Source organism: Suncus etruscus, chromosome 2 (assembly GCF_024139225.1).
Source record: "Suncus etruscus isolate mSunEtr1 chromosome 2, mSunEtr1.pri.cur, whole genome shotgun sequence".
NCBI classification, from domain to species: Eukaryota; Metazoa; Chordata; class Mammalia; order Eulipotyphla; family Soricidae; genus Suncus; species Suncus etruscus.
This window is the reverse complement of record NC_064849.1, coordinates 33,696,838-33,712,412: the sequence shown is the minus strand read 5'-3', so window position 1 is coordinate 33,712,412 and position 15,575 is coordinate 33,696,838. Positions and strand designations below refer to the sequence as shown.

Sequence of the window (15,575 nt, the reverse complement as noted above, 5' to 3'; positions counted from 1 at the left end):
CCCCTCAAGGATGAGAGAGACCTGAAGCACAAATTATGCTCAAGAGGAGAAAGAGACGCGCCAGAAAAAGGGGTGCCTGGGAAAGTGTGGGTCCATCTTGCACATATATGACCTGCAGCAGACTGATCTCAGCAACTCAGAAGTTGCTTTGTGTCATCCATGTCCACACCCCCTATAGTCATGTCACACCTTGACAGATTCACAGGGTGCAAAGATTCTCTCCTCCTCAAGACAATGCAACCCTGAAGGCAAGAGAGCACTTGAGTAACCTTGTAGGGTTCAATCTCATATGGGTCCCCTGTGCACAGCCAGATGTGGGCCCAAAATACAAGAAAATGCTGCCCTGCGTCCCCAAGCTCCTCACCTGCCAAGGCAACACTGTTGTCCTGGCTGGCCAAGTTGCCAGCCTGTTGTACAGAAGGCCCCTCCTCTCCTCTCTAAAGGTAATTGCACCATATAGAGAGCTGGAGACTGTGTTGTCTGACTATCAGCTAGAGCCTAGGAGCCTAAGGGCCAAGGGTCCAGAGTAGGAAGAAGCAGCCCTGGTGGGCCATGGTTTACTCTGTGCAATGGGAAAGCACTGGATTCCTGGGTGGCCCTGGGCACTCACAGATTATGCTCAGAGCAGATACTCAATCAGGCATCATCTGGATCTCAGAGGCCTCTGTGGGTCCAATTCCCCACCTCTCCGCAAGTCCATCTAAACTCTGGCTCCAGACTCCAATATGGCCCAGGCTATTTCTGCAGCAGCCATAGAGTCAAAAGGGGCTAGGGCAGATTTAGGGGCTTATGGGAAGTCTCAATACTTCTGCCAGACTGCAGAGATCCAAAGGCTGTGCAAGCAAGAAAGAGGCTGAACTAATTCCTACTGTGAGATGCCAAAGCCCCAGCCCCCAAAGTGAGCTGACCCATCAGGCAGCAGCTCGGAGTCCAGAGCAGAACTAGCAACAACCTCCACCTCCCAAATCTCACCATGGGCACTGGAGGGGCCCAGAATTGCCAATTTGGCTGATGGGACTTCAGGCTCCCAGAGCTAGTTCCTTCACCCTGCTTCTTGCCCTCCAGGGTCCTCCAGAGGGGTTGAAAGGCTAAGGGGAGGCTGCATGCACAGTTCTTTTCCTTTACCACTCAAGCCCTCTGTTCTCAGGGTTCTCAAATCCCAAGCCCCACTCATATCCACTGCCATGAGGCAGAAAGATGGGTCCACAGGCAACTGCCCTTGGAAATTCGTGGTGAGAAACGGAAGGCAATAGAAGCTGTGCTGTGTGAGCACTGGCAGCACACAGCCTCTCTGTTTCTTAATCTGTGTAATAGGAACAAGAGTAACCAGCTCATGGCCCTGAGGCATGAAGAAAATCATGCCCGGCCACATATGGAAGGCAGATGTGGAAGAGATCCTAATCCTAATCCAATGCCTAAATCGGTATATCCATCAATACAAACTCTGCCAATCTTTTGGCACTATCAAAATCATTCATGCATATATTCTCCCACTGAGCTAGAAATCTCTGGAATGATCATCTTGCACAAATGAAAACGGTTCATGCACTTTTTTTTTATTCATGTAGCATTATTCATGCAACATTTCTGATAACACAAAAGGCTTGACATATAGTTCAGAAAAAGAGCTTGATCTCCAGCATTGCAGAGTCCCCGGAGCCCTGCTGCCAGGAGCAATCCAAGCCCCACCAGTTATGGCCCCCAACGAAGAAAGACTGGAGCCAACCTCTAAGTTCACATGACTTAAGTACTGTTGGATAAAATATTAGTTAAGCAAACACAGTAGAGATGCAGAGTGGAATGCTATGGAGCTGGAAAAAAGAGAAAAAAACCTTTTGGTACCTTAATGGAAGACACTAACATGTCACTCAAAGCAGAAGCCCAGGTACATGCCCCAACCTTCAGTGGTCTCATACCACTTGGGATTTTACAGTCTCCACTATGAACCCCTTTACTGCCTCCCAAGCAGCTGCCTCAGGGCCTTTGCATTTGCTGCTCCTGCTGCCTTTCAAGGTGTTCTTTTCTGTTCAGGTTCAGCTAACCCCCGCTTAGGGATTAGCTGACGAAGCCAGAGCTTTTTCTTAAGGGGGGGATACTCAGGGGTTACTCCTGGCCATGCACTCTGAAGTTGCTCCTGGCAGGCTCGGGGGACCATATGGGATACCGGGGATCGAACCCAGGTCTGTCCCAGATCAGCCATGTGCAAGGCAAATGCCTTACCGCTGTGCTATCACTCCAGCCCTGTATTTCTTGTCTTGACATGGGGGTCATGGTGTGTCCAGCTCAGGCACTTGTCTACAGGTAGGCTAGAGAGGGAGAAGGGGGGTTTCTGGGGCGCAGACGGCACACTCTCCTTTCTGCGTCCAGATGGATATTTGAGCACTACACGAGGGCAGCCAGTGCCGGCCGGCCGCTGGCCAAGAGCTTGGCTGAGCCGCCCGTCCTGATGGCAGATTACCGCAAATCAAAGGCGCATTGACTCGGGGCCGGATCAGTTTCCTGAGTGTCCCGGGAGCAGACGCGGCTTTGCAGGCTGCCAGCTGCAGCTGGCCTGACTGGTGGGGCCAGCAAAGGGTCCCAGGGCATCAGCACAAGCCTGGTGGCACAGCTACATGGAACGATAATGAGTGGGGGGGGGCTGGTATTCACCCACCAACTGAGCTGGTTTCAGGACATTCCAGCAAGCCTGAGAATATATCCCAATCTCTCCTCTCTCTGCAGACCACTCCCATACTCCCACCAAGATTTCCCTTCCTTGCCTCTATCCAGGGCACCCAGCTCAATTCCTGTCCCACCTCCCCTGTAGAAGACCTTTTAGCAGCCATTTTACATCAGTCTCCCCTATCCCTCACCCCCAACATAAACCCTTAGGCCCACAATACAATAATTGGGTCAGTGCTGGACCCCAGACTCGTTGCAACCCCTATGCTTACCCTCCCCTCTCTACTGACAGGAAAGGCCACACTCTGGAATCTGGGGAGCAGTTTTGCAAATTCTCTGGGGCCACCTGCAATCTGGCACCCTCTCTTGTCCTGGTTTCTCACCCAAAAGCAAGGATGTGAACCCAAAATAGGGTAGCTCATCAGGGGCCCATTTGCTCTCCCAGAAGTAGTCTGGGGTTTCTTCTTTCTCTGCACCCTGTGTCCTGACAGCCTCACAACCCACAGACCACCTCGTACTTTCATTCTTCTGCCTGCCAGGAGATGAAGGGAAATTGGGGAGGGGGTGTCAATAGGGATGCCATCAAAGGCAGGACCCCCTGGACTTTGGAACTTCTCAGCCTCTGCCTGTCAGCCAAGAACTCAAACTCAAACTCCCTGTCTGCGGAAGGGTATGCCAGGCAGGAGCAGACAGCAGTGCCCCTGCTGGAAAGAGATCTGAGCAAGCAGCATAAAGCTCTGCAGGCTACAGATGTCTGGTCTCTAGGACCAAGAACATCAAAATGATCAGAGGGACTCTGGGGCAAAAGGCCATACCCACTCACTCCAAACTCATCCCCAATTTCTTCTCTCTCCCTCCTCGCTCTGCCTTCCTGCCTCCATTTCTCCTCTCTCCTCTCTTTCCTCTCTCTCTGTCTCTCTCTAAGGGTAGTCAGTCTGTCTCTCTAAGAGTAGTCAGTCTGTCTCTGTTCTCTCTGTCTCTCTCTAAGCAGTTGTCAGTCTGTTTCTGTCTTTCTCTAAGGGTAGTCAGTCTATCCTTCTCTCTGTCTCTCTCTCTCTCTCTAAGGGTAGTCAGTCTGTCTCTCCATCTCTGTCTCTCTCAGTCTCTCTAAGGGTAATCAGACTGTCTCTGTCTCTGTCTCTCTCTTTCTAAGGGTAGTCATTCTGTGTTTCTTTGCCTTTGTCTCTCTCTAAGGGTAGACCATCTGTCTCTGTCTCTGTCTCTTTCTCCACCTGTCTTTCCCCCTCCCTCTCCTCTCCTCTCTGTCTCTGGTCTCTCTGTCTCTCTTCCCTGTTTATGATCTATAAAAAGGGGAGCACTAGTTGTACCCATATTTTAGCTAGGAGTGGTGGCTCTCTCCTGGGAAGTGAAATGAAGGTCACCTTTCCGAAGCCAGGCAGGAGGTCAGCACACAGCTTGCTGCACTGACTGACATCAGGAAAGCACTGAGGGTTGGGAAGATGGCCCAGGAGCAACTGAGTGTTTGGCCCAACAAGGCACAGGTTCCAAGCAAGAGCCTGGTCTCCTGAGCAATAAGCCAGGAGTAGCCCCTGTGCTCTGCCAGGTGTCCACAAAACAACAACTACTAAACCATTTAAAAAAAAATCAAGTATAGATACAATACAAAAAATACTAAATGGAAAGTGCCACATGAGACCACATCAATGTAGAAAATAGAGTAAATTCAGTCTGGGTAGGGGAGAGGAAAGTAAACTAACAGGGATAAGGCTACTTTAGAGGGTGATGAAAAACTACATGTGCTAAGTGAGAGGATGATGGTGACTATACAATCCTAAGTACCTGAAAACCCCTTGAGTTACACTTCAAATAGGCAAAGCTATGGTTTTAAATTGACCCATTATGCTACATTAAATTCTCCATTAACAGGATTGGATTACACCAATTTATCATTTCATTATATTCTATTGGGGAAATAGCATATTAGCTGCTAATCTTTTCTAAAGGGATGGCTGCAAACTGGGGGTTCCAAATCTGTACCTCACATGCTTTCCACAGCAAGGGAGCAAACGGACCAGAAGTGGGAGTTGGCCTCTATTTGTTGCACAAGCCATCTGCCAGGGTAGAAATTGCAGCTAAGGTATCTAGGGCAGAGACAGGGCAGGGAGCAGGTAGTCTGTCTCCAGTGCAACCAGGAGCCGAGAGGGGACTCCTGCCCCTAAAGACCCAGAACCTTAAGAAAGAGAGCCAGCCTGCAGCTGCCTCAGATCAAGCCCAAGAGTGCCCCCTGCAGGGTGAACCCTGCTCAGCTATAAGGGCTATATCTGAGCTTATATATAAGCCATCCTTAGAAGGAGATGCTTATGGACCGCTGGAGAAGGGAGAGAGTCCCAAAAATATCCGTAACAATGCTGCAGAAGAGAAACAGTCAGCATTGGAAGCTTCCAGAACATTCTAGCACTTGCAGAGGTTTCAGGAAGTCAGAAACATTTTGGTCCAGCAGTCCTTTCCTCTTTTCCCAAAGGTCCAGAACATACACCTCCCCCCCACACACACACACACCTGTTGAATAGTAGGAACTGATGAGAGAGGGGGGGACCAGATCTGGAGGTATGGAACAATTCACTGGCACTGGGCCTATTTGTTATTCACCAGAGGCTTTGAATGCCTGAGAGGAAGCAGGGCTGGCAAGGGGCTCACCTCTTGTCACTAGGAACAGAGTAGATAAATGAAGCAGCATAGAACCCCATCCTGTAAGCACTGCTCCTTCAGCTCTGCAGCCATCAGGAGACAGCCAAGACTAGGGGAAGAGTCATCAGGACAAGGAGAAGGGCCATAGGCAGGTCAACTAGGCACCTGTCATTGTCATTAGCACCATCACGTTTCCAGAATTGCAAGTCCCCTTTGGGGGCCATATGTCTCCATTCACAGACAAGGAAACAGACTGGAAGTGAGTGTCAAACCATGCAGATGTGAAGTCAGTACAAATCTCCTGATTCCCAAACATTAGGGATCCCAGAACATAGCCAGATGGCAAAAATAATGCGGGGTGGGCTTTTTCTTCCAAAGAGAGGCCTGGAACCAGAGAAAGTTAACACAGGATGTAGGATGCTTTGCCTTGCATGTGACCAATCCCAGTTCTGTCTCCAGCTCTGCATAAGGTTTCCTGAATAACTCTAAGGGTCAGGGCTGAGGACAAACCACTAGGTGTGGTACCCTTCCATTCCCAAATTAAAAATAAAGAAGAGAGGGCTGCAAGAAGATGAGTAGCTAAAGAAACAATGGTACATTTACACAATGGAATACTATGCACCAGTTAGGAAAATGAAGTCATGAAATTCGCTTATATATGGATAGACATGGGAAGTATAATTCTGTTTGAAATGAGTCTGAGCGGGAGAGACAAACAGAATAATTGCACTGATCTTCAGGGTATAAAAGACATAGTATGAGAATAATACCCAAAGAGAATAGAAATGAAGAAGGGAGTACAGTTAGGTCAGAGAAGGGACCACTATGACAATGGTATTTGAAAATGATCACTAAGGACAAAAAAATGGTGTTGAAAGGAAGTAAAGTGATATGCATGATATTTCTTCAGTAACAGTACTGCAAACCACAGTGCCTAAACTTTAGACACACACACACACACAGACAGACGACAGATAGACAGAAACAGAGACACAGATAGACAGAGAGAAAGAGAGTATAGAAAGTAAGGTACTGGCCTTGCATTTGGCTGACCCATGTTCCATCCCTAGCATCCCATGTGGTCCCTAAACCCTCCAAAATTCATCCCTGAGTATGAAACTGGGAACAAATGGGAATGGCTTCTGTATGAAAGCCAGAACAGTAGAGCCTGTTCTGTGCAACACAGCACAAACAATCCACTCTCACCCAGGGAATTAAGGAGCTGGGTGTGGGGGCCCTCGAACTTGGGCCAAAGAGTTAATGGGGCTCCTGGAGGCTGCAGAGGTGCTGTGAGCCAGAGCACTCTGAGTTGGCAGGCTCGCGTTGAGAAAAGCAAGTTGAAAAATCAACCCAGGGCCCTCACTGCCTCCTCATACAGGGCTGAGACTGGTGCAATGAATTAAAATGGCTTCTATTCAGGGCTCTCTCAGGACCAATGTTCTAAGCCTCCAGCCACATCCAGAAGACCCCTTCCTAAGAGAGGATGAACTGTCTGCACCTCCTTCCAAAATCCTCATATTGAGAGCCTCCTATCGCAGCCTCAGAATGGGACCATATTTGAAAGCCAGAAAGAAGATAAGTAAATCAAAACTCATAAGAACAAGTCCTAATCCAGTGGGACCCATGTCACTGTAAAAAGACTGGGGGTGGAGGGAGGACAAGAAATAGTACAGAAAGTAAGGCACCTGCTTCGCATGTGACCAACCTAATCCAATCCCTGAAACTACATATGATCTCCCAAGTTCCCTGAGCACAGAACCAGGAGTAAGCTCTGAGCATCACTAGGTATGGGGAGGAGGAGGTAGAAGAGGAGGAGAGATAAAAAGAAGAGGAGTAAATATCCTTAAACCATCTCTGATCTTGGGAGTCAGTAGCCCTCTCCCCAGCTAATCCAGTGCCACTGAGGCACTTAGGCCTTTCCAACTAGACAACAAGTCCAAGCTCTGGTTTTAACTTTTGTTTTGTTTTGGGTCCCAGCAGTACTCATGACATGTTTCTGGCTCTGTGTTCAGGGTTTACTTCGGGTGGATTTGGGGACCCTGAGAGTGCTGGAATTAAACCTGGGTCAACTGCATGCAAAGCAAACACCCTACTCACTGTAAAATCCCACCTTCCTTTTCTTGGGCCAAGAAATAGCCAGGAGAAAATACATTTAATCTACAGCCTTCTAGAAGTGCCCCAAGTACAGAGATACAGTTCAGTTGTCTAATGAGGTCTGGCTCTTGCCCTACACTGATCCTTGCTTGCTGGCCTGTCTCAGAAGGTGGTGTGCCTGGAGGCTATTGCAGATAGGCGGGGTCTCTCGTGCCCAGAGATTACCAGGGCAGAGGATGGCTTAGTGATGAGCTGCTTCCTCAGCCTCCCGTCCCACCCTTGAGGCTCAGGGCCAGCATCTCGGCCTCAGACAGGAACCCTCTGTCCCTGCAGGACATGCTGACCTTTTAAAGCTCAAAAGGTCCCCCACCTCCCTCCCACTACCAGTGGGGGCCTGGAAGTAGAGTAAGAGGCAGGCAATGGGCAGTAACAGTGCCCAGGGGGTGTCCCTGGTCCTTTCTGCTGTCCTCACCCTGCTCCTTACTGTTCTGCTGCCCCCTTCCATCCCTCAGGCTCTGACCTCCCAGCACCCACCTCCACCCCTGTTCCTTCTTCCTTTGTGGATGGTACACAAGGCTCTGTAGAGCTAAGAGTTGGCATTGTTCATGGCAATCAGTCCATACCAGGAGAGATGGAGACATGGAGAATTCCTTCCGATGGCCAAGTGTTCTTGTTAAAAATGCAAACATTGCCCAGATGACAATGAACAATTAGGCTGGCAGCCGCTGTAGCACAGAAAGAATTTGTCCTGGCCTCAGTGGCTTAGTCAGCAGGGTATGAGGGGCAAGTAGAGGCTGTAGTATGGGGCAAATGAGAGGACAAAAGGGGTTCTGAGAAAGGTATGAGGACAGGACACCCATTCACCATGCCCTCAATTCTAGTACTGCTCCTCTTTGCCTACTGGCTCTGAAATCCACCATTCTAGCCTCTCCACAGTAGGGAGAGAAGATTCCTTCAGGAAAAAACCCTAAGCCCAGTTGGAAGTCCATGGATAGTGGAAAAGCACAAAGCCATGGTCCACAGACCGAGGGATGGATGAGGCTTGACCAAGACACAAGAGGAGATGCAATCTTTGGGGACAAATGGAGGTAAGCTGAGGGGAAGTGTGAAGTGAATCTAGCCAGGACAGGTCAGTGCCCCATGGGGTGACTGAGGTATCGCTCAAGGAAACTAGCTGTTAGGCAGCAGAGAGGCTGAGGCCAGGGATGTGGTTTAAGGAGTTAACCTCATGTTCCCAGTAACAAATCCAGAGGGTTCCCTCACCAGGCCCTCCAACAATAAAGATAAATAAGGATATGGGAGATAGTACAGCAGTTGGGGTATTTGCCTAGCTTGTACCCCCGACCCAAGTTCAATTCCCCCTGAACATCACTAGGTGCAACCCTGGAGACCCCCAGCAATTTGAGTAATCCTCAAAACCACAGGGCCCCCCAAAAAACACATCTGTAGGCCCTTGCATCGAATTGGCCAAGAATCACCAAAAGGAGGAGCTTTGGATTTCTGAGCTTTACCTCGACTACCCACCTACTCCCCAAAAATAAAATAATAAAGACAACCGCAAGTATGTAGTTGACTTCTAGTTGTGGTAAAAAGGATAATTTTGGGGCCAGATCAATAATAAAGTGGGTAGGGAACTTGCCTTGCATGTGGCTGACCCATGTTAGATCCCTGATATCCCATATAGTCCCCCAAGTCTGCTAGGAGTGATTCCTGAGTGCCAATCGAGGAGTAATCCCCAAGCATTGCTGGGTATAACCCCAAACCCCAAAACAAAAAAGAATGATTCTCCAAGGGAAACAAGGGAGACCAAGGGGTCTTTTGGGGTAAAGAGGGCCTAAAGTGGAGAGTAATCTGCACAAAGGTAGGAGGAGAAACTAGACTCCTGAAATCCCACTGTGCTGTAGACCAACAGAAAGGAAATTAAACCATTAAAATTAACACACTGGGATCAAAGCGATAGTGCAGTGGTAGGGCTTTTGCCTTGTATGCAGCTGACCCAGGACGAACCTGGGTTGAATGCCAACCCATATGGCGTCTCATATGGTCCCCCAAGCCAGGAGCGATTTCTGAGCACAAAGCCAGGAGTAATCCCTGAGAGTCACCGGTGTGACCCAAAAATCCAAAATTAATTAATTAAGTTAATTAATTAACACAAAGTGGCAGAACTTTTGCTGGGATTCACATAACCCTGGGGAGGGCAGGTGGGAAGCAGACCCCTAAAGCTCATTCAATCACCAGCTTGGCGTCCCCATAGAAGCCATGGCAGATCACTCATCATCTTTCCTTTAAGAGGGTCTCTTGGGGAGAAGAAATGAACAGACACTTTGACAAAGAAGAAATACGCATGGCCAAAAGACACATGAAAAAATGTTCCACATCACTAATCATCAGGGAGATGCAAATCAAAACAACGATGAGATACCACCTCACACCACAGAGAATGGCACACATCACAAAGAATGAGAATAAACAGTGTTGGCGGGGATGTGGAGAGAAAGGAACTCTTATCCACTGCTGGTGGGAATGCTGTCTAGTTCAACCTTTATGGAAAGCGATATGGAGATTCCTCCAAAAACTAGAAATCGAGCTCCCATACGATCCAGCTATACCACTCCTAGGAATATACCCTAGGAACACAAAAATACAATACAAAAACCCCTTCCTTACACCTATATTCATTGCAGCTCTATTTACCATAGCAAGACTCTGGAAACAACCAAGATGCCCTTCAACAGACGAATGGCTAAAGAAACTGTGGTACATATACACAATGGAATATTATGCAGCTGTCAGGAGAGATGAAGTCATGAAATTTTCCTATACATGGATGTACATGGAATCTATTATGCTGAGTGAAATAAGTCAGAGAGAGAGAGAAAAACGCAGAATGGTCTCACTCATCTATGGGTTTTAAGAAAAATGAAAGACACCCTTGTAATAATAATTTTCAGACACAAAAGAGAAAAGAGCTGGAAGTTCCAGCTCACCTCAGGAAGCTCACCACAAAGAGTGATGAGTTTAGTTAGAGAAATAACTACATTTTGAACTGTCCTAATATTGAGAATGTATGAGGGAAATGTAGAGCCTGTTTAGGGTACAGGCGGGGGTTGGGGGGGGAGGAGGGAGATTTGGGACTTGGGTGATGGGAATGTTGCACTGGTGATGGGTGGTGTTCCTTTTATGACTGAAACCCAAACACAATCATGTATGTAATCAAGGTGTTTAAATAAAAAAAAAAATTAAAAAAAAAAAACTATTTTTTGTTTTATTCAATTTAAAAAAAAAAAAAAAGAGGGTCTCTGTGATACCCTGAAAAGGGAAGTTGAAGGAGCGCAGAACTGCCCAGATCATAGATTCCATGGTTCTAGAAGTAAATGAGAAGCCATCTCTGGCCCAATTTCATGCTGAATTGAAAGCATCGGGCATGCCCAGTGAGGCTAGGTTCAAATAAACTAAAAAGGGGATGAAGCTATAGAATATTGGATAACGTAGGGTTAGTGCCTTGCTTACAGCTGACCCAGGTTTGATTCCAGCAGTCAACATGGTACCCTGAACAAATCAGGAGTGATTCCTTAGTGCAAAGCAAAATAAGTCCTGAGCACCAGTGAATGTGACCCCATAACAACATAAATAAACTGAAGAAGTCAACAGAGCACCAGCAGACCTCCTAGAACCTGTGTGTATGGTAAGGCCCATCAGCCAACATGCTTCATATATAATCCAACTAAGCGTGTAAGCTCTATTCCACATCTCGCTGTCTCCCAGAGCTGATACCTATGAGCCAAACTAAGACATCCCAATGGGATTTTAAGGGAGTTCAAAAGGGACCAAAGCAGATTGTATAACAGATAAGACAGTTCCCTTGCATACGGATGACTCAGGTTAAATCCCCAGCATCCCATGTGGACCCCCAACCCTGCCATGAGCAATCCCTGAGTGAAGAGCCAGGAGTAAATCCTGAGCACTGCTGGGTAGGTATGACCAAAAACAAACAACAACAAGAACAAGGCTTTCAACAAATGCAGTGTGTACAGCTCACAGGAGTAGGGAAATACAAACTCCACTCAAACCACCTCCTCCAAACTCTCTTCTCTCTTTCTCTTTCTCTCTCTCTCCCTCCCTCCCCCCCCCCCCTCATACCCACTTCATGTTTGTGGGACTCATTACCATCGCCAGTCACAGCTAAGCAGCCATTCAACCACATTCCTTAGTATTGTCTTTATTATTTAACAGAATCATTCTCCGCCTTATCTCTCCAGGCTGGACAGACTAGCAGTTCTCAGAGAAACCTGGGACTTCTCTGCCCCTCTCTTAACCTGCTCAGCCCAAACCATGTGAAGGGCTCTGACCATCCGGAAGGGTTGGGGCCAAGGTGCTACTTACCTTCCATACCATCATCATGATGTGCAGTGAAGTTGTCATAGGAATCCCAGCGGATGAGTGGGTCAGATGTGTTATAGTCTACGGACACACTGGGCCCACTCTCCAAGTGCTCCATTCCTGTGAGCAAAGGAGCAGAAGGTGGGTGAGGAGCAGGAAAAAAGATCCACAGCAGGACAAACAGGGGGAGTCCTTCAGCATCCGGGGAATCCATCTCCTCATCTTAGCCTTGGAGTGGTTGGGGGAATCTACCTGCACTCAGACTGAGACCCTGGGAATCTGATTTCTGAATTCTTTGTTTTATTTTTTTATTTGGTTTAGGGCTACACCCGAAGATACTCAGGGGTTACTCCTGGCTCTGTACTCAGGAATCACTTCTGGCAGTGTTCAGGGAACCATCTGGAATGCCAGGGACTGAATCCAGGCTAGATGTATGCAAAATCAGTACACTATTGATTCTAGCCTCTGGATTCTGTTTTTGGTTTTTTTCCTCCTGGTTTTGGGGCCACACCAGCAGTGCTCAGGAGTTACTCCTGGATCTACACTCAGAAATCGCTTCTGTCAGGTTTGGAGGACCATATGGGTTGCCTGGGGTCAAACCTGAGTCCGTCCCAGATCAACAGCATGCAAGGCAAATGCCCTACTGCTGTGCTATCACTCCAACCCATGAATTCTGAATTTTTAAAATGGCTCACACTGGGGGAACTCAGGATAGGGTATAGAGGAATAAGGTCACTTCCCACCAGGGAGAATGCTGGGGGACCCACTAACAGGGTATCTGCCTCTTTTCTGACTCAAGATGTGCCGAGAGACCCAAGAATGGGTATAGAGTCAAGAGAAATGAGGCAAGACAGAAGAGAGCTCCTTAGTGCCCCCATCTCCACAGCTTGCCCAGAAGAATCCAGGGAGGGAAGGCGGGCTCAAGATGCAAATCAGGTGTTAGGGGGGTTTCTTTCTTCTGGCTGCCCCTCAGAGTCTACCCAGAGGTCACTGGGGCTTGACTCTTGTCATTTCCCATTCTCTGACTGATATGATGAATGGAGAGTAACTCGTCTCCACACATAACCTCTCTGAGGTTTCTAGTTAGGTTGGCCTCATCTTGAGGCCAGATCGCCTCATTTCTTAGAAATACTACCGCCCACTTGCACCTTAAGGTGCAGCCCCTGACACTCCCTTCTGTGCCAAGGATGTTTGAGGTCTGAATAGATCCAGATGATGACCTTATGGGACTAGAACAGTTTATCCAGCTCAGTGCCCCACTGGCAGTTTTTGATTTGTATTATCCAGAGATTAAGTCACTGGCTTATAGCTAGCCGGGGTCCATGAGGATACCCAGATGCTTTGTGGCTGTCCATCTCTCAATCACAAGCAATATGATGGTCTGGAGCTGACTGACGGGAAGAGAGATGAAAGATTCAGGACAAAATGGAGGGAAGGGAGCCAACAAATTAACCCCAATTTGGCGCATACCTTGAATTTTCTCTGGCCCATAAGAAAATACAAATTCCACTTTGCCGTATTCTGGAAATCGATCGTCTGCAAAAGAAGGCAAAACCGAAAAAAAAGGGTTCTCAAAATACAGCTCCTTAAAAGTTTTCATTTAGTTAAGATTACAGTAATATGGTTATTGAAACAATACAAAATGCTTCATTTTTGATGAGGAGATAGAAGATATGTACATATATAAATCATGAAATTTAGCCTCCTCACCACTCTAGCCCAGCCCCTGGAGACAGAAGGAGCAATTTCTATTTCTATTCTATTTATGGTTCTAGAAGAAATAACCTCAAAGGCTCTCTAAACAATAGCCACCTATACTTAATACCTCGAGATACAGCAATTTTGACATAACCTCAATTTATAATTCGTCGCTTAGAAGTAGAATCATTCTCATTATATTATTCCTAAATATCTTGCTATTTTGATTATCACAGAGTTTACCTTTAGAGCCTTAACTATTGCAGATAAGACTCTACTTCTTTTTGTTTGTTTTGTTTTGGAGCCACAATGCTCAGGAGGGCTTACTCCTAACTCTGCACTCAGGAATTAATCCTGGTGGTACTCAAAACACTATTAGGGTGCCTAAGATAGAATCTGAAACTGAGTTGTCTGCATGAAAGGCAAGAGTCCTACCAACTGTACTATCACTCCAGCCCCAATGTACTATCACTCCAACTCCACTCTGCTTCTTTTATTTGGGGGGGGGGGACCCACACCCAATGATGCTCAGGGGTTACTCCTGGCTATGCACTCAGAAAATTGCTCCTGGCCTGAGGGGCCATATGAATGCCAAGGGATCAAACCGTAGTCCATCCTAGATTAGCACGTGCAAGACAAACACCCTACCCTTGTGCCACCACTCCGGCCCCAACTCTGCTTCTTGATCTATTCATTTTGATGGTGTCTGCCCCGTCTGAAGAGAAGGAACTTTACATTCTCTTCCCATTTACCCCCAGCGCCTCCATTATTTATCAGCTTTACTTTATTTTATTTTCTTGGCAAGATCTTGCTTCTGTAAAAGGAAAATCTCAGCAAATAAGCACCCCTCTCCTGTACCAGCCACTCTTCAGTAGGGGACCCATCAACCTCTTGAAGCCCCAGTTCCACTCTCTGCTCTCTAGCTGAACCCAATCTAAACAGAGATCACTGACTACTGCCTGAGGGAAAAGAAGTTAGAGTTGGAGCAATGTCCATCCCCTGGGCATCCCCACCATGACAGTGTAGGTCTTTATCACTGCAGATATCACTTCAGAGTGCCATATTTCCAGATTCTTTTTTATCCCACAACTGTGAGCTCCTGGTAGGTCTGGACTAAATTACCCTCACTTCTTTCCCTTGCAATCCCTAGGGTCTAGCAAATGCCTAGTACAATATACAAGCATGGCACACTTGGGAATGAATGTATAGGAGTTTGGAAAGGTAGATGGGTGGATGAGTAGGCTTACCTATCAATGGTTTTGGATGAGTGGATGGATGGATGAATTATGGGTAGGTGAATGGGAAGATGGATGGAAAAACGATGGATGTAGGAAAGGATGAGGGATTAATTGATGAAGGAGAGAAGATAGAGGAATTTAGGTAACTAATGAGTAGGTGAGTGGATGGGTAGACAAATGAGGGGGCCTATGTAATAGCAGGTAGGCAAGTAAAAGTATATAGATATATGTATGGTTAGATAATGAGATGAATGGATGGGTGAGCAGTGGGTCTATGTACATGGATGAGTGAGTAGGAAGATAATTAGATAATAAATATATGGATAGATGGACAGATAAAGGTATGGATGGTGGGTACATAGGATTATGTACGAATGGGTGAATAGATGGATGGATGAATGGATAGATAAGTGAGTATATAGAAGAATAGGTAAGACTTATGAGTACAACATGTACAGATGTGAGTATGTCACAGGCATGAATGCAATATAAATGAATAAAATATTAAATGCCTCCTCTTTCTTCAGAAATGGTTCTCCCTTTGCTGCTACTCCTGCCCCCTCCGTTATTGCACTTCTCTGCCACTGAATGACTACTCCCAGCCAGCTCATCCCTCCAGTGAACGCACCTTTGAAAGCATCATCAAGTTCCTCCTTCCCAAAGACGACAGCCAGGTCATGGATGGCGCAAGTGTGGAACTGCACGCGGAAGATGACATCTCGGGCAGGGCTCCGGAACTTCTTGTGGTAGCACTTGAGCTGTGTGGAAAAGAGGACAGAGTCTGTCAGGGACCTGAGGAAGCCCAGCAGTCTCTTTATCATCTACACTGACACCTCTGTCAAGAAGTTTCTACGA

At 47.2% G+C, this 15,575-nt stretch overlaps 1 protein-coding gene across 2 annotated transcripts in view; it reads right to left on the bottom strand.

Annotated features, from left to right (window-relative positions):
- TNS1 (tensin 1) overlaps positions 1–15,575 on the bottom strand; it is a 200,195-nt gene that overhangs the window by 64,025 nt on the left and 120,595 nt on the right. For both annotated transcript variants that reach the window (XM_049768018.1, XM_049768016.1), the window contains exons 14-16: positions 15,349–15,478; positions 13,255–13,320; positions 11,788–11,904 (exon numbers count right to left, since the gene is read on the bottom strand). In XM_049768018.1, the coding sequence (XP_049623975.1) occupies positions 11,788–11,904; positions 13,255–13,320; positions 15,349–15,478 (313 nt within the window). The remainder of the gene's footprint in view (positions 1–11,787; positions 11,905–13,254; positions 13,321–15,348; positions 15,479–15,575) is intronic.